This window comes from Oncorhynchus tshawytscha, linkage group LG04, assembly GCF_018296145.1.
Source record: "Oncorhynchus tshawytscha isolate Ot180627B linkage group LG04, Otsh_v2.0, whole genome shotgun sequence".
Classification (NCBI taxonomy): domain Eukaryota; kingdom Metazoa; phylum Chordata; class Actinopteri; order Salmoniformes; family Salmonidae; genus Oncorhynchus; species Oncorhynchus tshawytscha.
This window is the reverse complement of record NC_056432.1, coordinates 9,212,012-9,238,644: the sequence shown is the minus strand read 5'-3', so window position 1 is coordinate 9,238,644 and position 26,633 is coordinate 9,212,012. Positions and strand designations below refer to the sequence as shown.

The 26,633-nt window shown below is 41.0% G+C and overlaps 2 protein-coding genes across 2 annotated transcripts in view; both read right to left on the bottom strand.

Moving 5' to 3' along the window:
- Positions 1–2,289, bottom strand: part of LOC112246636 (PDZ and LIM domain protein 5) — a 137,795-nt gene extending 135,506 nt beyond the window's left edge. Inside the window, exon 1 of the mRNA XM_042320288.1 lies at positions 2,143–2,289. The gene's annotated coding sequence lies outside the window, so the exon portion shown is untranslated. The remainder of the gene's footprint in view (positions 1–2,142) is intronic.
- Positions 2,290–6,479: 4,190 nt separating this feature from the next.
- LOC112246645 (melanopsin-A-like) overlaps positions 6,480–26,633 on the bottom strand; it is a 33,444-nt gene continuing 13,290 nt past the window's right edge. Inside the window, exons 2-9 of the mRNA XM_024415119.1 lie at positions 19,929–20,062; positions 19,231–19,434; positions 18,782–18,953; positions 12,503–12,664; positions 8,880–8,987; positions 8,527–8,689; positions 7,773–7,895; positions 6,480–7,426 (exon numbers count right to left, since the gene is read on the bottom strand). Coding sequence (XP_024270887.1) covers positions 7,034–7,426; positions 7,773–7,895; positions 8,527–8,689; positions 8,880–8,987; positions 12,503–12,664; positions 18,782–18,953; positions 19,231–19,434; positions 19,929–20,062 — 1,459 coding nt within the window. The 3' untranslated portion in view covers positions 6,480–7,033. The remainder of the gene's footprint in view (positions 7,427–7,772; positions 7,896–8,526; positions 8,690–8,879; positions 8,988–12,502; positions 12,665–18,781; positions 18,954–19,230; positions 19,435–19,928; positions 20,063–26,633) is intronic.

Here is a 26,633-nt window from a genome sequence, read left to right as displayed (position 1 = left end):
CATGACTTTATGATAGCCTACATTATGACATGACTTTGACAGCCTACATTATGACATGACTTTGACAGCCTACATTATGACATGACTTTGACAGCCTACATTATGACATGACTTTATGACATGACTTTATGACAGCCTACATTATGACATAACTTTATGACAGACTACATTATGACATGACTTTATGACAGCCTACATTATGACATGACTTTCTCACAGCCTACATTATAACATCACTTTATGACAGCCTACATTATGACATGACTTTATGACAGCCTACATCATGACATGATTTTAAGACAGCCTACATTATGACATGACTTTATGACAGCCTACATTATGACATGATTTTAAGACAGCCTACATTATGACATGACTTTATGACAGCCTACATTATGACATGACTTTATGACATAACTCTATGACATGACTTTAAGACAGCCTACATTATGACATGACTTTATGACAGCCTACATTATGACATGACTTTATGACAGCCTACATTATGACATGACTTTATGACAGCCTACATTATGACATAACATTATGACAGTCTACATTATGACTTTAAAACAGCCTAAATTATGACATCAGAGACTCTGGGTTCGCGCCCAGGCTCTGTCGTAACCGGCCGCAACCGGGAGGTCCGTGGGGCGACGCACAATTGGCCTAGCGTCGTCCGGGTTAGGGAGAGCCTGGCCGGTAGGGATGTCCTTGTCTCATCGCGCACCAGCGACTCCTGTGGCGGGCCGGGCACAGTGCACGCTAACCAAGTTTGCCAGGTGCACAGTGTTTCCTCCAACACATGGCTTCCGGGCTGGATGCGCGCTGTGTTAAGAAGCAGTGCGGCTTGGTTGGGTTGTGTATCGGAGGACGCATGACTTTCAACCTTCGTCTCTCCCGAGCCCGTACGGGAGTTGTAGCGATGAGACAAGATAGTAGCTACTAAAACAATTGGATACCACGAAATTGGGGAGGAAAAGGGGTAAAATTCACACAAAAAAAAGACATTATGACAGCCTACATTATGACATAACTTTATGACAGCCTACATTATGACATAACTTTATGACAGCCTACATTATGACATAACTTTATGACAGTCTACATTATGATATGACATTATGACAGCCTACATTATGACATGACTTTATGACAGCCTACATTATGACATAACTTTATGACAGTCTACATTATGATATGACTTTATGACAGCATACATTATGATATGACTTAATGACAGCCTACCTTATGACATGACTTTATGACAGCCTATATTATGACAGACTTTAGGACATGACTTTATGACAGCCTACATTATTACATAACTTTATGACAGTCTACATTATGACATAACTTTATGACAGCCTACATTATGACATGACTTTATGACAGCCTACATTATGACAGCCTACATTATGACAGTCTACATTATGACATGACTTTATGACAGCCTACATTATGACATGACTTTGTGACATCCTATATTATGACATGACTTTATGAAATGACTTTACGACAGCCTACATTATGAGAGGACATTATGACAGGTTCATGACAAGTCACAACTATAGCAGCAGCTCAGTATAAACCATGTAGCCTTTGTGACCATAATTCCATCTATGGTGAGATACAATGGCCATCATCCTTCACTTGGCCAGGGTTGGGTGTAACTGATTACACACAGTTACTTTACCAGTAAAAATACTGTAATCAGATTACAGATACTTTTGAAAAACTAGATGATTACTTCTTGGATTTTTAAAAAATTCATAAAGGATGTTTCTGTAAAAAAAAAAAAAAAAGATTGACAGTTTTCTGTGTTCTGAATGACATTCAAATCAGCATCGAAAAAAATGTGCAAATTTGTTCCACCTGAGCGAGTCTGACCACAAGTCAGAGACCAACCACTATGATGACACACTAAATGCATTTGATGGATCCTGGACTTCCTCTAATGCCGCTCAAGGGGAATGTAATCCAAAAGTAACGTAATCAGATTATGTGCATTGAACACAGACTTTAAACTAACTAAACAATAATCTATTATAAAACATTTTCCCCCCATGCGCTTGTTTCAGCGCAGTTACCATCTCCTTTGTCATGCATGCTAATAGATGTTTCGCTGATTGGTTCACCCACCTCTTCACCACGCGGTCCAGGCTCCGTCGTTCACGACTACTGTCTGCTCCAGTTCAATGGGAATGTGGTCCTGTGGCTTTCCTCGGCGTCCCAGACCAGTTTGACTTCTGCCACGAACTCCGCTCTTTTCAATCAGTTCAACAGCGAGGGAGGCGAATAGCCTTCTCCATGTTACGTCATGAAAGCAGGGACAGTATCAGTAGATTCATTTGTTTCCATTCATAAGGCGTGCTGCTTGAATGCACGAGATTGACATAGTGTTGACGAAAGAAAACAATGAAAACAAAAAATAAAAAGCAATAAAGAAAATACGAGTGGACATTCAGAGAATAATAGCCAATGGATTTCTGTGAACATTAACCCACTAAAATGTCAATTCAATTATATATGCAGTGTCCTACTTAAATTATATTATTATGTGTATTGTTACAAACACTTCCTTGAGCAGATTTTCTAATAAACTATTGAATAGCTTAAAATTGTGATTGACCGTAGAAAATCTGTGTTTGTTCAATTTAATGTGACTGATGCTGAATTTGTGTATGATAGCGATTCTAAGAACAAGTTACCTGCGAAGGATGCCACACCTTGACTTCATTCTTATCCAAGTAATATCTTTCAGTTAGCTCTGGTCCATGGTGTTAGTGCGCGTTCGTCTAGGTCTAGGTCTACAGGTGGAGAAACGCGTACTAACGCCCTGGACCAGAGCTATCGTCCAGGTTGTCCCTGTTCCAGATTTGAGAAGGCTTTCTCGATAGCTACAGTCAATGAGGGAAACAAATCAAAAATAAAAATAGATACCTTCACTGTTCAGGTAATGGATACTGAATAATGACTATATTCACTATATTCAATGCATTATGTGATAAATGTGTGGATGGTGTTCACACGTTCACGCGGCGGCAGGTAGCCTAACGGTTAGAGCAGTGGGCCAGTAACTGAAAGGTTGCTGGCCCAGAAGGACAGGTAAAGATCTGTCCTTCATGCCCCTGAACAAGGCAGTTAACCCACTGTTCCCGAGGCCGTCGTTGTAAGTAAGAATATATTCTTAACTGACTTGCCTCATTAAATAAAAAATATTGGGACTCATTTGATTGCTCTGAATTCCCATGAGAAAAATATATCCTATTCTAATTTGTTATTAAGTCACTGCAGATGTGTGGTATTTTTTTTTTTACCTTTATTTAACTAGGCAAGTCAGTTAAGAACACATTCTTATTTTCAATGTCGGCCTAGGAACAGTGGGTTAACTGCCTGTTCAGGGGCAGAACAACAGATTTGTACCCTGTCAGCTTGGGGGTTTGAACTTGCAACCTTTCGGTTACTACGGGAGTAGAGCATCCAGTTGAATGCACCTCACAGCAATAAAACCCAGAGACTAGGGTTTTACGTCCCAAATGGCACTCTAATCCCTATATAGTGCACTACTTTTTACCAGAGTCTTATGGGGCCTGGTCAAAAGTAGTGCACTGAATACGGACTAGGGTACCATTTGGAACGTACACCTGGTATCGCTGACTTCAGATACCAGGTATTCTGGTTTCCTGATTACATATCCAGTTTCAGCAAGCACCATGGAAAGTGATGTCATCTTTTCCCTCAATCAGCTGCTAAGAATGAGTGCCATTTGGGGACTAGGGGAAATAGCAGAGGGGAAAATGCAGTAGTTCTGATTGTTCTTCAGATCTTAATGTTGAACTCCGTACATGATACAAAGAAGGAGATTTGATCTGATTCTTTAATTCACTCATTGGTTGGTTGAAAGACAGACACAGGTTCACACAGTATATTTTAAGTTGGTATAGGTGTGTTAATAACAGTCTTCCAAGTACATTTTTGTCGAGCTCTTCTACTTCACCCTCAGATAAAAGGATGACTATAATGTGTATGGGTATCTACAACCCTCTAGTGGCAAGAATGTCTATTTCTGCTTCTCTCCCATCTGATCTCAATGGCCCGTATTCATAAAGCATCTCATGAGTATAAGTGCTGATCTACAATAGGTTGAGTTTTGCCTTTTAGATCTGAATAGATAACATTAAATGGACAGGGGTGGACCTGATCCTACTGTAGATCTGAGACACTTTGTGAATACGGGCCAGTATGTCCTTGTCACAACCCATGTAATCGACACTCTCCTCAACAAGCAACTGATGGTGTGACATTAATACCACATTTTGGACACTGTCCATCATACATTCAAACACTGTCCCTTGAGTGATACAAGACAGAACCATTGATTCAAGACAGGTAAAACATGATCAAATCAATACAAAACAAAGGGAAATATATATATTTTTTTACTTTCTGCTTTTATGGCATCACTTAAAGGTCCAATGCTGATGTTTTTATATCAATATCAAATCATTTCTGGGTAACAATGAAGAACTTTATTGTAATAGATTTCCATTAAAATGGGCAAAAACATATTTCTCAAGCAATATTTTTTTATTTATCTAGGACTGTCTGTGAGTGGTCTGAGTGAGGATGGGAAAACTGACAACTAGCTGTTATTGGCAGAGAGGTTTGGAACTCTCTTTGTTATTGGTCTATTAACCAATTTACCGCATTGGTGATGTCACCATGGAAAGACAAAACTCCTGCCCATGCTAACGTGCTGATTAAAAGTTCCAAGTGTAGATTCTATTTTCAACCAGCAACTATCAGGAAATAATACTGATTTTTTTTAAAGTGTTTGATTTTTACAGTGATTTTCACACAATGTTTTTTACAGTGTTCATTTCATCAGCTGTTGACCATTATGATACAAAACACAGGATAAACTGAATTTTGACTGCTCTGGACCTTTAAAACCCTAGTCCTGGTGATTGAGTTTCTCTCCAATTTAGGTAAGAAAGATATTCCCTCTGAAAGTGTGTGTGTGTGTCTGTGTCTGTGTGTGTCTGTGTGTGTGTGTGTGTGTGTGTGTGTGTGTGTGTGTGTGTGTGTGTGTGTGTGTGTGTGTGTGTGTGTGTGTGTGTGTGTGTGTGTGTGTGTGTGTGTGTGTGTGTGTGTGTGTGTGTGTGTGTGTGTGTGTGTGTGTGTGTGTGTGCGTGTGTTTAGAGAGGAGGGCAATATGGTCCATTGAAGCGTGGGGAACAGCAAGCTGTCTGAGGCCTGTTATCTGGAAGGATTAAATAGGTTGAGATTCAGGTCATTGGCCAATGAGGATCGACTTAACCAACACAATCACCAACAACACTCATAGACATAACCAAAGCATTGTTGACTTGGAGCCATCAAAAGATGATGCTTTGTTTAGGGTTCGGTGTCCAGAACCTAGTCAAGTCACTTAATCAATGATAACAGCACATTTTGTCAAATTTGGCAGATTTCCAGTACTGCACAGAACCATAGTATTTTCTGTATTTCTAAATTCAATTTCCAAATTCAAATCAAATCAAATCAAATTCAGTGCTATTCCCAATGCTTGTCATTTTCCTCTTTATATCTTTTCAGATATCACTTAGAGCTATTACTAATGCGTAATAGCAATACGATGTTGTTGTTGTTTTCTCTCCATTTCACAAAACCTTGAAAGGGGACGACCAGCAACATCAGTAAGGCAGACAAATCTCAAAGCAAACAAATAAAAATTATCCAACGATATTATCAAGAAACATAACCACATGAACAAAATGGACAATAGTGACAACAAAATGTGCAACAAGTGAAAATGTAGCAAAATGACTTTAAATAAACAGGAGTCAGGATCGATGATTACATCACTGCCCGTGTGATAAAGGAAGCTGTGGTCAACAAACTCAATGCAATGGGCACATAAGATCCTATAGCCAATCGGATACAGGGAAGAAGTTTGACCGGAATTATTTTGTTGTGTGCCTTCTTTTCCAAATGTCTAGATTCTGGAATGTCCATTGAAGGTCAAATCTGTGATACATGTCCTAATGTTCAATAGTCAATTCAATGAACTATGGCCGTTGATTATTGAAGAATAGAACTTTTGCGAGTTGCTTAATTTATTTTTGTGAGCTCACTACAGCTGACTTCATCTATCTTAACCCAAATCTAAAGTAAAATTATCCCATTGTTCATGTTTTTTTGGTTCCATTAGAGCATTGGTTTATAACAATGTATATCTTCAAAATATATTTAAAACCATCATGTCGATCTCATGGACTGTCGGACCATAACCCTATGAATTTTGGGAGTGGTCACATTTAGCTACGCCCTCCCCTTTCAATGGCTTCAACACCCTCCTAGATATAGCTGCGTTGCTTGTTGTCCTGGCCCTTTCTAGCGTGAGCTTTGTTCTTTGTGTCAGTTGCCCTATCTAGATGTGTCCTTTTTTGTCTATGTCTCTAGTTTTTATTAAGAGATTGTTTTTTAAATGAAATGTGCGTTATAAATTCAATGTATTATTATTTTAAAACAGACTCCAGATTGTGACTTTAATGTCCATAGCTCATTAACACTCATCGCCAACATTGGTCCATTGGCATGAGGATGTTAGTTCTATTTGCTACTATAAAGGCCTTCTTTCTTATTCAATATACATTATGGAACCACTATACCATCATAGATCCTCTGAATGAAGGGTGCCATGAAAACAAACAGCAGGAAGTAGGATGTTAATCACGGTGGCTGGGGATGAATCAGGTGTTTTTTAATATTCCTTTCTATCCGGCAACACTTTCTTGTGACCAGAGCACACCAGAATCAGCCCTTCCTGGGTTTCTTTCTCCCTTCTGTTCATTGAAGCATAGACAGATCTTGCCTAGGGGTTAGCTTGGTCTCCTTCTCAAAGTCTGTTTAAAAAAAGAGGCTGGGTGGAATGGATTGGTTGGATCAGTGTTAGAAAAGAGAAGAAGAAGGATAGAAAGGATGCCATTTGGGACACAGACAAAGAGTTTAGAGTTTGTATGTGAACTCAGGAGAGGAATCTTTCCACTGACTCCAGTAGCTCTGAAGAACAGCTCCGCAGGCCCACCAGCAGTTCTCCCTCCTCGTGACTCATCATGGCTCCCTGCTTCTCCACTAAGGACAAGTTGTCATCTGATATTAAGCTGCTCTCCGACGTTGGGCTGATGATGATTTGCGGGATACTGGAGATGTGAGAAAGCTGGGCTCGTAAACTAGGGGAGTCCAAGGTGCTCCTGCGCTCGCTGCCGCTTTTGCTCTCTGTCGTCTCTCCTCCGTTGGTTAGCTGGACACTCTGGCTCCTCTTCGATAAGAGCAGCAGGGGGGCGGCTGCCATGCAGACGGAGCCAGACACTACCTTGTGTTCACTGGCGCTCATAGACTTCTTCAGTGCGTGGCTGGGCTGAAACACAGATACACAGATACATGGTCATGACGACAGTAAATACAGGGCTGAGGTTTCATGTGGTCCCGTGTGGCTCAGTTGGTAAAGCATGGTGCTTGCAACACTAGGGTTGTGGGTTTGATTCCCGCTGGGGCCACCCATATGAGGAAAAAAAATGCATGTACTACTATATTTGGATCAAATGTTTTCTAAACGGCATAAAGGCACCACAATGTCCACCAATCAAGTAGTACAATTCAGATCAATGTGTGGTCACAACACGATGTTCAATGACTGAGGAGAAATACCAAACCAATGGCAAAATAAAAGGCTAACAACACCGCAAGTATCTCTGCTCTCTCACCTTCTCTGCGGCACAAATAATCTTGGTCTTGCAACATTTGTCTTTGGGCATTTTAAAGGACGAGGTGCTTCTGAAGGAGGAGTCGTTACGCTCTGGAGGATCCAGCACCACATCCCCAAACACCTGTGGTTAGGAACCATATATGGATTTAGTTCAACTTTTTTTTCTCAACTTTTGACAAGAAAAACCTGAGGGAGCCATAATCTTCAAAAAGCAAAGAGGATTCTTCTGAGATGCCTGTGAGGGTAGCAGAAGGGTCGAGCCAAGAAAACACCCACATGGCACAATGCCTTGTCTGGGATCAGTGCTCATATTAGACAACATTTCATTTGTTTCACCTACAGCAACAGAAAAAAACCCATTCTAATACATTGGTAATAAACAGTGTCCTCCCTCCTTAAACTGAAGTGTTTAAACATTGATCCTGTGTGCTCTATTTTGGTCTAAAGTTAAATTACCCGATTGTTTATGTTTTTGGGGTCCATCTGAACATTTGTTTGTAACAATGTAGAGCTTCGATCTCATATGGTTGTTGAATGCCAGTAGTTTACAGTGAAGTTCTGCCAGAGGGAATGATAATATTGATAATGATAATGTTGACCTGAAATCAAACCTACGCCATTGATCTTACTTTAGCTCCAGGGTGAAGTTTCCCCTAGGTACAGATCTAGAATCAGCTTCCCCTCCCACAATCATAACCTTAACCATTCATGGGGGAAATGCACAACTGACCCAGCTTCAGCTTACACCTTACCATACTGGAGGAGATGGAGGATGTGGCACAGAAATGGGTCCTTGAGACGGACGACTGCCTGCTGATAGTGGAATCTCGGAAGGATGACTCGCTGTTGAAGTCCTTTTTGTCCTTTCTCGGTGACAGACATCTCAAACAAGGTACCTTCTCTGCCAATGTGGTCCTGTAGATGACATGGAGGACCAAAAAACATTTGAAACACGTATTTATTTTTATTCTTTACAGTAGCACAGAGCAAAGTGAATTTTCCTGGTCAGGGTTGATAAAACACATCTAGTCATTTATTCAGTCATTTGTTTGCTTATTTATTTATTCATTCATGTATTGGATGTTCGTAACAAATAGTAGTTTACCTGTACTTAGTGTGTATAATGGCATAAATAAAAGGGTTGTAGATGGTAGAGGCTTTTGCTATAACTGCAGGTACGGCTTTGGAGTAGGGTGATAGAATGTTGGCGTGTCTGAAAAGACAGAAGACAAGTAAGTAATCTCTCCATTATCCAGTAACGAAGGCAGTGTTAGGATTATCCAAAACATCTATCAACAGCTGGACCAGGGTTTATGTACCTTCCAGTACAGATGGAGAGAAGTATTTAAATGTTATATAACGAAGCCTCTGTCTCAGTAGTAATGGGGGAAAACACATGGCTAAAGATTTCATGACAATTTCATTCAATTAACGAAGAGAAGAGGTTAGTTACCTAGTTGTTGAATGTATTAATTTGAATCTTTCAATTTTGTATACAGTGGGGCAAAAAAGTATTTAGTCAGCCACCAATTGTGCAAGTTCTCCCACTTAAAAAGATGAGAGAGGCCTGTAATTTTCATCATAGGTACACTTAAACTATGACAGACAAAATAAATAAAAAAATCAAATTGAAGGATCAAATTGTAGGAAAATCAAATTGTAGGATTTTTAATGAATTTATTTGCAAATTATGGTGGAAAATAAGTATTTGGTCACCTACAAACAAGCAAGATTTCTGGCTCTGACAGACCTGTAACTTCTTCTTTAAGAGGCTCCTCTGTCCTCCACTCGTTACCTGTATTAATGGCGCCTGTTTGAACTTGTTATCAGTATAAAAGACACCTGTCCACAACCTCAAACAGTCACATTCCGAACTCCACTATGACCAAAGAGCTGTCAAAGGACACAGAAACAAAATTGTAGACCTGCACCAGGCTGGGAAGACTGAATATGCAATAGGTAAGCAGCTTGGTTTGAAGAAATCAACTGTGGGAGCAATTATTAGGAAATGGAAGACATACAAAACCACTGATAATCTCCCTCGATCTGGGGCTCCACGCAAGATCTCACCCCGTGGGGTCAAAATGATCACAAGAACGGTGAGCAAAAATCCCAGAACCACATGGGGGGACCTAGTGAATGACCTGCAGAGAGCTGGGACCAAAGTAACAAAGTCTACCATCAGCAACACACTACGCCGCCAGGGACTCAAATCCTGCAGTGCCAGACGTGTCCCCCTGCTTAAGCCAGTACATGTCCAGGCCCGTCTGAAGTTTGCTATAGAGCATTTGGATGATCCAGAAGAAGATTGGGAGAATGTCATATGGTCAGATGAAACCAAAATATAACTGTTTGGTAAAAACTCAACTCGTTGTGTTTGGAGGACAAACAATGCTGAGTTGCATCCAAAGAACACCATACCTACTGTGAAGCATGGGGGTGGAAACATCATGCTTTGGGGTTGTTTTTCTGCAAAGGGACCAGGACGACTGATCCGTGTAATGGAAAGAATGAAAGGGGCCATGTATCGTGAGATTTTGAGTGAAAACGTCCTTCCATCAGCAAGGGCATTGAAGATGAAACATGGCTCTTTCAGCATGACAATGATCCCAAACACACCGCCCGGGCAATGAAGGAGTGGCTTCGTAAGAAGCATTTCAAGGTCCTGGAGTGGCCTAGCCAGTCTCCAGATCTCAACCCCATAGAAAATCTTTGGAGGGAGTTGAAAGTCCGTGTTGACCAGCAACAGCCCCAAAACATCACTGCTCTAGAAGAGATCTGCATGGAGGAATGGGCCAAAATACCAGCAACAGTGTGTGAAAACCTTGTGAAGACTTACAGAAAACATTTGACCTCTGTCATTGCCAACAAAGGGTATATAACAAAGTATTGAGATAAACTTCTGTTATTGACCAAATACTTATTTTCCACCATAATTTGCAAATAAATTCATAAAAAATCCTACAATGTGATTTTCTGGATTTTTTTTTCTCATTTTGTATGTCAGAGTTGAAGTGTACCTATGATGAAAATTACAGGCCTCTCTCATCTTTTTAAGTGGGAGAACTTGCACAATTGGTGGCTGACTAAATACTTTTTTTGCCCCACTGCATATATATTATTTTGTTTGGGGGGTATTTTAACTTTTGGGAGTGACAGAGATATATTGGAAATGAGAGAGGTGACAGAGAGAGAGGGGCGGTGGGGCTGGAATTAATTCCCAAGATTTTACATTTTCTTATAGAAATCAAGAAAATCCCCCCCACATTTTTGGAAACAAGAACAGAAATGCCAAGTTTGCTGGTAAATCTAATCTTGAAAATGCAGAATACCTCCAGAATGATCTGAATGTAAAGCTAGTGAAAATAAGAATACCCCTCAAGGCATGTTCATCAAAATGACAACCTAAGACAAACATGCCCACACACGGTACATCCAGTGGCTCTAGAAATATATTACAGTAATGATCTATGGACGTACACACATGGTACATCCAGTAGCTCTAGAAATATATTACAGTAATGTTCTATGGACGTACACACACGGTACATCCAGCAGAGGCTACACTAGTATCTTGGAAACCTGGACATTGCTACATTAGATGTCAAAAATAATTACATATAGCCATTGTAGATATGCACTACCGTTCAAAAGTTTGGGGTCACTTGTTTTTGAAAGAAAAGCTATTTTTTTATGTCCATTAAAGTAACATCAATTTGATCAGAAATATAGTGTTGACATTGTTAATGTTGTAAATAACTATTGTAGCTGGAAATGACAGATTTTTAATGGAATATCTACATAGGCGTACAGAGGCCCATTATCAGCAACCATCCCTCCTGTGTTCCAATGGCACGTTGTGTTAGCTAATCCAAGTTTATAATTTTAAAAGGCTAATTAATCATTAGAAAACCCTTTTGCAACTTTGTTAGCACAGCTGAAAACTATTGTTCTGATTAAAGAAGCAATAAAACTGGCCTTCTTTAGACCAGTTGAGCATCTGGAACATCAGCATTTGTGGGTTTGATTACAGGCTCAAAATGGCCAGAAACAAAGACCTTTCTTCTGAAACTCAGTCTATTCTTGTTCTGAGAATTTAAGGCTATTCCATGCAAGAAATTGCCAAGAAACTGAAGATCTCGTATAAACACTGTGTACTACTCCATTCACAGAACAGCGCAAACTGGCTCTAACCAGAATAAAAAGAGGAGTGGGAGGCCCCGGTGCACAACTGAGCAAGAGGACAAGTACATTAGAGTGTTCAGTTTGAGACACAAGTCTCAAAGTCACAACTGGCAGCTTCATTAAATAGTACCAGCAAAACACCAGTCTCAACCTCGACAGTGAAGAGCCGACTCCGGGATGCTGGTTTTCTTTCAAAAACAAGGACATTTCTAATGACCCCAAACTTTTCAACGGTAGTGAATATGTCAAATAAAATAAAATAAATCGAATCAAATTTGTTTTGTCACATGCGCCGTATACAAGTAAACATTTCACCTTACCGTGAAATACTTACTTACAAGCCCTTAACCAACAATGCAAGTTCAAGAAATAGAGTTAAGAACAGATTTACTAAATAAACTAAAGTAAAAAATTAAATAACAAGCAACACAATAAAATAACAATAGCAAGGCTATGTACAGGGGGTACCGGCACCGAGTCAATGTGCGGGGGTACAGGTTAGTCGAGGTCACCCAAGCTTTTATATATTTTGTATATACTTACCCTGCCCAGGAGATCATGGTGACGGTGGCATACGGCGACCAGGACAGCACATACACAACAATGACCACAAAGGCGATTTTGGCCAACTTCCACTCATTCCTGATGCTCTTCTGTTGGATCAGTGTGCATTTCCTCACCTGTGTCCCCAAGTTCTCCACTTCCCTGCAGGAACAAACAGAGGAGCCTGGCTGTTAGCTGGAAACAATGACACAAAGGACAACCCACATGAAAAAAAATACTACAGTTTGCTATAGAATACTACAGTACTTACTATGGAATTCTATAGTAAACTGTAGTATACTGTAGAATAATATACTACACACTGTAGTATCCCTCAGTCAATTGTAGAACTTACTAGAGGATGTTGCATTCAGTGGAGGCTGGTGGGAGGAGCTATAGGAGGACGGGCTCATTGTATTGGCTGGAATATAATAGTTGGAACAGAGTCAAACGTGGTTACCGTATGTTTGATGTTTTTTATACTGTTCTATTGATTCCATTCCGGGCCATTACAATGAGCCCATCCTCCTATAGCTCCTCCACCAGCCGCCACTGGTTGTAGTATACCGTAAAATTCTATAGTAAATACAATAGTATTATCCGCAAAAATAGAACACTGTAGTAAATATTACAGTAATGTCAGCAAAAATACTACAGTCTGCAAAAACAGTAAAGTTTAACGATAGTAATAGTACAAGTATTTAATTTGCATATACCCTGCCCATTCCCCTCCCCCACGTTCCAAATTGTGCCACCCATAACTGAGAAACCTACATGCCAAGTATAGATTATACATTGTGTTCCCTACAAATTATAGGAATGAGCAGAACTTTTGAATTATCTGTTCAGACCACAGGTTTACCTTTCTAAAGGTTATGGACAATGTGCTCTTAGTATTTGCCCAGTAGGTTCATTCTGTATCTAGAGGACTGACAAGTAAATTATCATTTTTGTTCTTCATCTGTTGTTGTCTTGTGCTGTTTTTTTTGCCAGCTAGGACCATCTACTTAAGTGCTGCCTGTCTTCCCAGTGTCCTACTTGGTGCGTGAACTGCTGACTGCTCATAACTTGCAAATGATTGTTGACACATCAATCCGGATTAAGGGGCAGGACAATTTGTGACTTGTTTTGGTAAAACTATACGGAAGGGGGAGTGGTTTCTCCTCTTCTAGGCAATCAGCAGTTAGTGTTAGCACTTCAGTCTCTCCTGGTTTCTCAGCTGTAATCAGCGGCCTCGTTGGCAAAACTAAGACCGTCGCCAAAACAAAGACGGTTCTGCTGAGTTGTTCGAGGAAGGTCAGTTTCTGTCCTCATTTTTCTATCTTGTAACTTTGGTAATTATGTGTGTGTTTTCTATACCTGTTAATTCCTCTCCTTGTAGGCTTTACAGACACTCTCCACCCCCTGGCTGCAACCCTTCTAATTTAGTGTACCCTGCGCACACAACCCATGTGGAATTCCGTGTCTCAACCTCCCGACGTCTGCCTTCGATTCATTTCTTTCCAACTCTTTCTTTCCCCTTCTTGCCTTTTTTGACCTCCCCTTTCCCAATCACCTCCAATTTACAAGGCAGGCAATACGCTTGACCTCATCTTTACTAGAGGCTGACAGCCTACTAATCTCACTCCAAGTCTCTGATCACTACTTTCTTTATTGTCTCCCTCTCCTCTGTGCCATATTGCTTAATAAGGCCATGCTCATGAAAATAAAAAACTGTCCTCCCTCATCTTAAACGGCACAGACCGCCACTGGTGTGGAAGGAGGTGAAGCAGCAATAGCTGGCATTTCACTCCCTGACTGTCTGGAAGCATGGCATTTGATTAGCTACGGTGGGGCATTGCCAGAGTATTTACATGACATACATGTAACCATGTTATGTAATACTGTCAATGTTTTTTTTCAGGGTTTAAAGAACAAAATAAACTCGGGATGTCCTCTGTATTATGACCACACTATGAGATGGATGCCCAGCACTGTGAACATCCTGATAATTCATCCTGATTATAGTGATCGTCTATGGGATGGATGCCCAGCACTGTGGACAACCTGATAATTCTTCCTGATTATAATTATTGTCTATAGGATGGATGCCCAGCACTGTGGACAACCTGATAAGTCTTCCTGATTATAATTATTGTCTATAGGATGGATGCCCAGCACTGTGAACATCCTGATAATTCATCCTGATTATAGTGATTGTCTATGGGATGGATGCCCAGCACTGTGAACATCCTGATAATTCATCCTGATTATAGTGATCGTCTATGGGATGGATGCCCAGCACTGTGGACAACCTGATAAGTCTTGCTGATTATAATTATTGTCTATAGGATGGATGCCCAGCACTGTGAACATCCTGATAATTCATCCTGATTTTTTATTTAATTTTTTGAATTCACCTTTAGGCTAGTTGAGAACAGGTTCTTATTTGCAACTATGACATGGCCAAGATAAAGCATAGCAATTCGACACATACAACAACACAGAGTTACACATGGAATAAACAAAACATAGTCAATACTGCAGTAGAACAAAAGAAAACAAAAAGTATGTATACAGTGAGTGCAAATGAGGTAAGATAAGGGAGTTAAGGCAATAAATAGGCCATGGTGGCAAAGTAATTACAATATAGCAATTAAACACTGGAATTGTAAATGTGCAGAAGATGAATGTGCAAGTAGAGATACTGGGGTGCAAGGAGCAAGATAAATCAATAAATACAGTATGGGGATGAGGTAGGTAGATAGATGGGCTGTTTACAGATGGGCTATGTACAGGTGCAGTGATCTGTGAGCTGCTCTGACAGCTGGTGCTTAAAGCTAGTGAGGGAGATAAGAGTCTCCAGCTTCAGTGATTTTTGCAGTTCGAAAGACAACCAAAGGAGGAATTGGCTTTGGGGGTGACCAGTGAGATATACTTGCTGGAGCGCATGCTATGAGTGGATGCTGCTATGGTGACCAGTGAGCTGAGATATGGCGGGGCTTTACCTAGCAGAGACTTGTAGATAACCTGTAGCCAGTGGGTTTGGCGACGAGTATGAAGCGAGGGCCAACCAACGAGAGCGTACAGATTGCAATGGTGGGTAGTGTATGGGGCTTTGGTGACAAAACGGATGGCACTGTGATAGATTGCATCCAGTTTGTTGAGTAGAGTGTTGGAGGCTATTTTATAGATGACATCACAGAAGTCGAGGATCGGTAGGATGGTCAGTTTTACAAGGGTATGTTAAGCAGCATGAGTGAAGGATGCTTTGTTGTGAAATAGGAAGCCAATTCTAGATTTAATTTTGGATTTGAGATGCTTAATGTGAGTCTGGAAGGAGAGTTTACAGTCTAACCAGACACCTAGGTATTTGTAGTTGTCCACGTATTCTAAGTCAGAGCCGTCCAGAGTAGTGATGCTGGACGGGCGAGCAGGTGGGGGCAGTGATCAGTTGAATAGCATGCATTTAGTTTTACTTGCGTTTAAGAGCAGTTGGAGGCCACAGAAGGAGAGTTGTATGGCATTGAAGCTCGTCTGTAGGTTAGTTAATTAACACAGTGTCCAAAAAGGGGCCAGAAGTATACAGAATAGTATCTTCTGCGTAGAGGTGTATCAGAGAATCACCAGCAGCAAGAGCAACATTATTGATGTATACAGAGAAGAGAGTTGGCCCGAGGATTGAACCCTGTGGCATCCCCATAGATTCTGCCAGAGGTCCGGACAATAGGCCCTACGATTTGACACACTGAACTCTATCAGAGAAGTAGTTGGTAAACTAGGCGAGGCAACCATTTGAGAAACCAAGGCTGTCGGGTCTGCCAATAAGAATGTGGTGATTGACAGAGTCGAAAGCCTTGGCCAGGTCGATGAATATGGCTGCACAGTAATGTCTCTTATCGATGGAGGTTATGATGTCATTTAGGACCTTGACCGTGGCTGAGGGGCACCCATGACCAGCTCTGAAACCAGATTGCATAGTGGAGAAGGTACGGTGGGATTCGAAATGGTCAGTAATCTGTTTGTTAACTTGGTTTTCGAAGACCTTAGGGTAGGATAGATATAGTTCTGTAGCAGTTTGGGTCTAGAGTGTCACCCCCTTTTGAAGAGGGGGATGACCGCGGCAGCTTTCCAATCTTTGGGAACTCAGACGATACGAAAGAGACGTTGAACAGGCTAGTAATAGGGGTTGCAACAATTTTGGTAGATAATTTTAGAAAGAGAGGGTCCAGATTGTCTAGCCCGGCTGATTTGTAGGGTCCAGATTTTGCAGCTCTTTCAGAACATCAATTATCTGGATTTGGGTGAGGGAGAAATGGTGGGGGCTTTGGCGGGTTGCTGTGGAGGGTGCCAGGCAGTTGTCCGGGGTAGGGGTAGCCAGGTGGAAAGCATGGCAAGCCGTAGAGAAATGCTTATTGAAATTCTCAATTATAGTGGATCGGTGCTGACAGTGTTTCCTAGCCTCAGAGCAGTGGGCAGCTGGGAGGAGGTGCTCTTATTCTCCATGGACTTTACAGTGTCCCAGAACTTTTTTGAGTTAGTACTACAGGATGCAAATTTCTGTTTGAAAAAGCTAGCCTTAGCTTTCCTAACTGCCTGTGTATATTTGTTCCTAACTTCCCTGAAAAGTTGCATATCACGGGGGCTATTCAATGCTAATGCAGTACGCCACAGGATGTTTTTGTGCTGGTCAAGGGCAGACAGGTCTGTGGTGAACCAAGGACTATATCTATTCCTAGTTCTACATTTTTTGAATGGGGCATGCTTATTTAAGATGGTGAGGATGGCACTATTAAAGAATAGCCAGGCATCATCTACTGACGGGATGAGGTCAATGTCATTCCAGGATTCCAGGACATCCTGATAATTCATCCTGATTATAGTGATCGTCTATGGGATGGATGCCCAGCACTGTGAACATCCTGATAATTCATCCTGATTATAGTGATTGTCTATGGGATGGATGCCCAGCACTGTGAACATCCTGATAATTCATCCTGATTATAGTGATCGTCTATGGGATGGATGCCCAGCACTGTGGACAACCTGATAATTCATCCTGATTAAAATTATTGTCTATAGGATGGATGCCCACACTGTGAACATCCTGATAATTCATCCTGATTATAGTGATCATCTATGGGATGGATGCCCAGCACTGTGGACAACCTGATAGTTCATCCTGATTATAGTGATCGTCTATGGGATGGATGCCTAGCACTGTGAACATCCTGATAATTAATCCTGATTATAATTATTGTCTATAGGATGGATGCATCCATTATAGTGATCATCTGTGAACATCCTGATAATTCATCCTGATTATAGTGATCGTCTATGGGATGGATGCCCAGCACTGTGAACATCCTGATAATTCATCCTGATTATAGTGATCGTCTATGGGATGGATGCCCAGCACTGTGAACATCCAGATAATTCATCCTGATTATAGGGATCGTCTATGGGATGGATGCCCAGCACTGTGAACATCCTGATAATTCATCCTGATTATAGTGATCGTCTATGGGATGGATGCCCAGCACTGTGAACATCCTGATAATTCATCCTGATTATAGGGATCGTCTATGGGATGGATGCCCAGCACTGTGAACATCCTGATAATTCATCCTGATTATAGTGATCGTCTATGGGATGGATGCCCAGCACTGTGAACATCCTGATAATTCATCCTGATTATAGTGGTCGTCTATGATCCTAAAGTGTCCCGTGGCATAACGTTTCCACGTTACAGATATATTCTTAGCCTTCATCGAGGTGGATGTGGGTGGACATAATGTATGCTAGAATAAACATTGTGTAACCATTTGTAGTTACAGTATATGTCACATAAGCTGACATATTAGTTGTTCGTTACTTATCTAATCACATATTCGTTATATGTCACAAATCATGGCTGGGTTTAGGGACAGGTTCATGGTTAGGGTTAGGCTTAATGTCTTGGGTGGATTTAGGTGTCCCAGCCTGAGAGAGTGTGGCTTCTCAGATATAATATGATGGGCGGCAGGGTAGCCTAGTGGTTAGAGCGTTAGACTAGTAACCAGAATGTTGCAAGTTCAAATCCCCGAGCTGACAAGGCACAAATCTGTCGTTCTGCCCCTGAACAGGCGGTTAACCTACTGCTTCTAGGCCGTTCTTAACTAGGATTTGTTCTTAACTGACTTGCCTGGTTAAATAAAGGTAAAATGAAATTTAAAAAATAACATATATGACTGTAATAATAATATGACTGTTATGGTTAGTGGTATTATGCCACCCAAGAAACTGGCACAATAGTCCCACCTGCTGGCAGTGCGGATAGCCAGGAACATGAAGAGGTAGCAGTAGAAGATGACTCCCAGTGGGATGAAGAAGGTAAAACAACACAGCATCATGGTGTAGCTCTGGTTGGCGTACGTGTATGTGACATAATCCCAAGTGCAGGAAGTCATGAGGCCCTCTGGGATATAGGAGCCTGTAAGAGCCAATGCAAAAAAAATACACACAGTTTAAGTCCTGGCAGGTACTGGATGTCTTGGATAGCATAGGATAGGATAGATGTTTCGTTTAATGGGTTGGGCGCAGCACAGCCCATGAAGCATTTTAGTGGTTAAACGCTTTGCTCGAGATCACAACAGCAGAAATATTGGTGCCAGCGACCCTCGATCCCATCAGCCTGGCAATCACACATTTTTACATTTACTTCTTAGCATATGAGGATGTGAATTTGAGTTGTTGGTGGAAGGACTTACTCCAGCCAATGAGTGGGGCAAAACTCCAGGCAAAAGAGTAAAGCCACACCATTAGTATTGCCAGGGTGGTCCGACGCCTTGACGACCGACCGAGGGCCTTGAGGGGCTGGGTGATGACCAGGTAGCGGTCTATGGAGATAGCCAACAGGTTGATCATGGAGGTGATGCCAAAGAGAGCCCCACAGAAGGCATACATTTTGCATCCTGCAGACACACAGTTCAAATGCAGGTCAAAACCAACAATGTTCAGAGATTCAAATTGTAACCGTCAATTAGAAAATGATCAATTGTCAAACATGAACAAATAGCATCAAATACTGTTTTGTGTTCCTCTTTGGGAGTTCCCTGTCATCGTCTACTATAGTGGCTGAATACAATGGGCAACATTTTCGTAGTGCAAAAAAATAAATTGTGCAAAGAAATACCATAAACCTCATTATAATCTCACCACTAAATTTTATTTAAATTATTTTTCAATAATGTGCATTATTAGGAGACGATTATCTAACTAGAGTTTAGTAAACTGAACAATACGTAAATAGTAGCCTCTTTATAGCGAACATTGTAGGAGAAAAGTTGCACCAGCTGCTAGATTATAATGAGGTTTATGGTAATTTTGCACAATTCTTTTGAACTATATGACAAACAATGATTGAGATGGTGCGGTGAAAATGAGAGAAAGTGGGATAATGACTTACCGTACTCGCCAAAAATCCACTCTTTATAGAGACAGTTAATGAAGAAGATGGGCGACTGTGTGAAAGCCATGAGGAAGTCGCTCACCGCCTGGTTCATGATGAAGTAGTTGGGCAGATTACGTAGTTTCTTATTACTGTAACACAGGTAGGTGGGAATACATTGTTATTATATATTATTATATATTACCACATTTCAAATCCATGAGCACACAAATGGCATAGACCCATACAAATTAAAAACAAAAATGTTTTAAGTGAGAATAGACATTGGTCTGAAGCTGAAAAAAAAGAACGGAAATTCACATGAGCACCACAATGCCTACTCCACCCATGCTCTACCAAGGTTTTCCAGCACCACAATGCCTACTCCACTCATGCTCTACCAAGGTTTTCCAGCACCACAATGCCTACTCCACTCATGCTCTACCAAGGTTTTCCAGCACCACAATGCCTACTCCACCCATGCTCTACCAAGGTTTTCCAGCACCACAATGCCTCCACCCATGCTCTACCAAGGTTTTCCAGCACCACAATGCCTACTCCACTCATGCTCTACCAAGGTTTTCCAGCACCTCAATGCCTACTCCACTCATGCTCTACCAAGGTTTTCCAGCACCACAATGCCTACTCCAGCATGCTCTACCAAGGTTTTCCAGCACCACAATGCCTACTCCACTCATGCTCTACCAAGGTTTTCCAGCACCACAATGCCTACTCCACCCATGCTCTACCAAGGTTTTCCAGCACCACAATGCCTACTCCACCCATGCTCTACCAAGGTTTTCCAGCACCACAATGCCTACTCCACCCATGCTCTACCAAGGTTTTTTCCAGCACCACAATGCCTACTCCACCCATGCTCTACCAAGGTTTTCCAGCACCACAATGCCTACTCCACCCATGCTCTACCAAGGTTTTCCAGCACCACAATGCCTACTTTTCCACACCACAATGCATGCTCTACCAAGGTTTTCCAGCACCACAATGCCTACTCCACCCATGCTCTACCAAGGTTTTCCAGCACCACAATGCCTACTCCACCCATGCTCTACCAAGGTTTTCCAGCACCACAATGCCTACTCCACTCATGCTCTACCAAGGTTTTCCAGCACCACAATGCCTACTCCACCCATGCTCTACCAAGGTTTTCCAGCACCACAATGCCTACTCCACCCATGCTCTACCAAGGTTTTCCAGCACCACAATGCCTACTCCACCCATGCTCTACCAAGGTTTTCCAGCACCACAATGCCTACTCCACCCATGCTCTACCAAGGTTTTCCAGCACCACAATGCCTACTCCACTCATGCTCTACCAAGGTTTTCCAGCACACAGCTTTGACCTACTACAGTAGCTATGTTGGTATTGTACTTCAAACTATGTGTAGCCAGGTTGCTTAGGATTCAAACCTTCTCAAACAGCCTAGTTCATACTCTTAGAGGAGGTGCTTCCACAATGATGTCATTTGTACCCCATCCAATAATTGACCTTGATTGCGCAGCATACAAGTTCACACACCACAGTAAGACATTATCCCATTACACTACATGTTAAAGCTTTTTTTTGTGTGAAGTGAAAGCAAGCTTTGCTTTTATTCTTACAACACCATCAGGCTTGATTGAGCTGTTTTGTCTTGTAGTAGTAATGTGGTGCATGCCTGTATTTCCTTAAACCTTTTATTTGAGCAAATAATGTAATTGAAAGAAATTATTAGAACATCTTTTTTTTGGTCAATAGGTGCCCAACATAACAGGTGGTGGTGTGGTGTTGGACACAGTAGCTCAGATAAATACAGCCTGTCTGTATTCCTGGTTTCTGTAACTCTTACCTGTGCAATATTGAATTAAGGTCAGAAACCCTTGTGTTTCAAACATGGCCCTGTTTTATCAATTGCTGTGGTGATGAAGGGACAGTTCAAAATGTCAAAATGGCGTGTAGTTTAAAGTTATATTTGTACTTGCAATAAAGATAGTGATGTAACAAAAATACACATTTACAATAGGCCTACAGTATATAAAAAAATACATACAGCCAAATGATGTATATGTATGTGTGTGTGTGTGTGTGTGTGTGTGTGTGTGTGTGTGTGTGTGTGTGTGTGTGTGTGTGTGTGTGTGTGTGTGTGTGTGTGTGTGTGTGTATATATTATATACACACACACACACACACACTACCGGTCAAAAGTTTTAGAACACCTACTCATTCAATAGTATATCTTTATTTTTTAAAACTATTTTCTACATTGTAGAATAATAGTGAAAACATAAACTATGAAATAACACATATGGAATCATGTATATTTTTTAAAGTGGCCACCCTTTGCCTTGATGACAGCTTTGCACACTCTCGGAATTCTCTCAACCAGGTTCACGAGGAATGCTTTTCCAACAGTCTTGAAGGAGTTCCCACATTTGCTGACCACATGTTAGCTGCTTTTCCTTCACTCTGCGGTCCAACTCATCCCAAACCATCTCAGTTGGATTGAGGTCAGGTGATTGTGGAGGGCAGGTCATCTGATGCAGCACTATCACTCTCCTTCTGGGTCAAATAGCCCTTACACAGCCTGGATGTGTGTTTTGGGTCATTGTCCCGGGAAAATATTTATTATTTGAAGAATCTCAAATGTAAAATATATTTTGATTTGTTTAACACTTTTGGTTATGTCATGACTCCATGTGTTATTTCATAGTTTTGATGTCTTTACTATTATTATTACTCTACAATTTAGAAAATAGTAAAACAAATCAAGAAAAACCCTTGAATGAGTAGGTGTGTCCAAACTTTTGACTGGTACTGTGTATATATACTGGTATACGTTGTTTTAATAGCAGTCCGTTATCCTTCTAAAGAGGAGTATGAACTTATTTTTATAAGAAACAATGTGTTGGAAATCCCAAATTGTTTGCATAGTCAACTTACACACAGCTCTGACACACACACACTTACCTCACCAAACACCAGGGGTCTTTTCACAGTCCCCAAATCCAGAACAAATTCAAGAAATCATAAAGTATTATATAGAGCTCTTATTGAATGGAACTTCCTTCCATCTCATATTGCTCAAATAAACATTATATCTAGTTTCAAAAAACAGGTAAAGCAACACTTCACCACAACGCCTTTCCCCTATTGGAGCTGTTCTTGTCTAATGATGTTCCGTATTATGTCATGTCTCATGTTTTGTGTTGGACCCCAGGAAGAGTAACTGCTGCTTTCGCAACAGCTAATGGAGATCCTAATAAAATACCAAATTAGGCTGTTTGACAAGGTTTGAATCCTGAGCAAACTGCCTACACATAGTTTGAAGTACAATACCGACATACAGTAGCTACTGTAGTAGGTCAAAGCTGTGTGCTGGAAAACCTTGGTAGAGCATGGGTGGAATAGGCATTGTGCTCGTGACTTTCCTTTCTTTTTCGGCTTCAGACCAATGCCTATTGTCACTTAAAATGTAGTTTTTTGTTTTTAATTTCTGTGGTTTTTACACCGGAAGGTGATTATGTAACATTATTAATACAACATTATAATACAGCATAGCACAGCAATAAAAGTTAAGTAAAAGTACACAATAATGACAAATGGCAACAGAAATAATGTAGTTATTTGTATTTTAGTTAATATTAACAGCTGATTTTCCATAGGGAAGCATAAAAAACAGAAACCCATTTAAGCCAATATGGAGTAAACTGGGAAAATATTCCCTGACCTCTATTAAGACAATCAAGAAAATACACACATAATCAACATGTACCCATGAACTATTTACATGAAAATGTACTTTATGGTTTACTGAAAAAAGGCCTAGTACTGCATTACCTGTAAACAAAGGTGAGTTATCACTAAATATAAAAAGTACAACCAAATGTACATTCATCAGATATAGTCATCTTTGTAACTACAATTCAGGGATGGCCACAATTGCTCTTGACAAGCTACAGGTTTATGCAGGCTTTTTTGTTCAAGCCCAGTTCATGGTCTCGATGAACAGCTGAGGTCTGGATGAACAGCTGAGATCTCGATGAACAGCTGAGATCTCGATGAACAGCTGAGTGGTAGAATCAGGTGTGGTAGCACTGGGTTTGAACAGAAAAGCGTGAATAACGCTGTGGATCATCAAGAGCAATTTTGATAACTCCTGACATAAACACTGCTACAAATGACAAACTGTTGAGAAACGCTTGTTGAGAAACGCCTGTAAAATACAGTCATTGGACAAGCGCAAAATAATTATAGACATATTTACAAATCTGAAACTGGATAGGTGTTCTAAATTCTTGAATACAAAACTTCAGCTACAAATGTCCTAAGTAATGCTGTACACAGCTGTCCAATTCCAGTAAAATCATTGTCTTTGTTAATAAATGGCAGTAAACAGTAAATATGAAAACAGGCGGGAGTACTCACAGATTTGGAACAGAACATTTATTTTAACTATTGATAGTGTGCGAAGTACCATGAGCGTGCATTTGAATTGGCATAAGTTGTTTGTCAGTTCCACATGGGCCAGCTTGCATTTCTCTGTGACAGGCGCACGCCCTCAATCCGTCACTCTGACATATAGCACAATGTCCCTGGGCAGTACTGTAGGGATGGCGTGCATCTCACGGATGAGAGCAACGACCTCTTTCTTCCTTGAGGGTCTGAGAGCTGGTCTCTCCTTCGTTCTAGGAAGATGCACACAGTAAAACACACCACCAACACACTCACTGCCACTTGCCTGCCACTCCATGAACCCAAAGGTTATTTTAATAAATACAAATAAGCACTGTGTGTCAAAACTACACACTAAAGAGAATGGTCAAAATGTACCCTCCTTCAGTTCAGAAGGCAGTGACACTGACCATTAAACTACGAACCTTGTTATAAACATGTCAACACACTATTTAACTGGACAATCTGTGGATGACAGAAAGCTTTCGTTGCACAGTTTTTGTTGTTAATTCACTCAGTACTGATTGAATGTTTATTTATCTTGTTTGGTTAAAAATAAATCGTCTGAAACAGTTGATGTGTTGAAAACAATCTCATTTACAGTGCATTCGGAAAGTATTCAGACCCCCTGACTTTTTCCACATTTTGTTACGTTACAGTCTTATTCTAAAATGGATTAAATAAAACCTTTTCCTCATCAATCTACACACAATACCCCATAATGACAAAGTGACAACAGGGTTTTAGAAATTTTAGCAAATGTATATAAAAAAAATACAGAAACAACTTATTTACATCAGTATTCAAACCCTTTGCTATGAGACTCGAAATTGAGCTCAGGTGCATCCTGTTTCCATTGATCATCCTTGAGATGTTTCTACAACTTGATTGGAGTCCACCTGTGGTAAATTCAATTGATTGGACATGATTTGGAAAGGCACACACCTGTCTATATAAGGTCCCACAGTTGACAGTGCATGTCAGAGCAAAAACCAAGCCATGAGGTCGAAGGCATTGTCCGTGGAGCTCCGAGACGGGATTGTGTCTAGGCACAGATCTTGAGAAGGGTACCAAAACATTTATTCAGCATTGAAGGTCCCCAAGAACACAGTGGCCTCTGTCATCCTTAAATGGAAGAAGTTTGGAACCACCAAAACTCTTCCTAGAGCTGGCCACCTGGCCAAACTGAGCAATCGGGAGAGAACGTACTTGGTCAGTGAGGTGACCAACAACCCAATTGTCACTCTGACAGAGCTCCAGAGTTTCTCTGTGGAGATGGGAGAACCTTCCAGAGGACAATCATCTCTTCAGCACTCCTCCAAATCAGGCCTTTATGGTAGAGTGGCCAGATAAAAGCCAATCCTCATGAAAAGGCACATGAGAGCTGCTTGGAGTTTGCCAAAAGACTCTCAGACCACCAATGAGAAACAAGATTCTCTGGTCTGATGAAACCAAGAATGAACTCTTTGGTCTGAATGCCAAGCGTCACGTCTGGAGGAAACCTGGCACCATCCCTATGGTGAAGCATGGTGTTGGTGGCAGCATCATGCTGTGGGGATGTTTTTCAGAGTCAGGGACTGGGAGACTAGTCAGGATCAAAGGAAAGATGAGTGGAGCAAGATGAAAACCTGCTCCAGAGCGCTCAGGACCTCAGACTGGGGCGAAGATTCACCTTCCAACAGGACAACAACCGTAAGCACACAGCCAAGACAATGCAGGAGTGGCTTCAGGACAAGTGTCTGAATGTCATTGAGTGGCCCAGCAAGAGCCCGGACTTGAACCTGATTGAACGTCTCTGGAGATACCTGAAAATAGCTGTGCAGTGACTCTCCCCATCCAACCTGACAGGTTTTGAGAGGCTCTGCAGAGAAAAATGAGAGAATCTCCCCAAATACAGGTCTGTCAAGCTTGTAGCATCACACCCAAGAAGACTCAAGTCTATAATCACTGCCAAAGCTGCTTCAACAAAGTACTGAGTAATGGGACTGAATACTTATGTAAATGGGATATTTCAGTTGTTTATTTTTATTACATTAGGAAAAATGGCAAAAGAATGGCTGTTTTGCTTTGTCATTATGGGGTATTGTATGTAAATTGATGAAGGAAAAAAACGATAGAAGAAATTTAAGAATAAGACTGTAGAGTAACAAAATGTGGAAAAAGTCAAGGGGTCTGAATACTTTCCGAATGCACTGAATACAGTTAGGCCATTTATAGAGTTAGTTCTAACCAAGTTAGCAAGCATGGCATTGTATTTGGACTGCACACAGGTT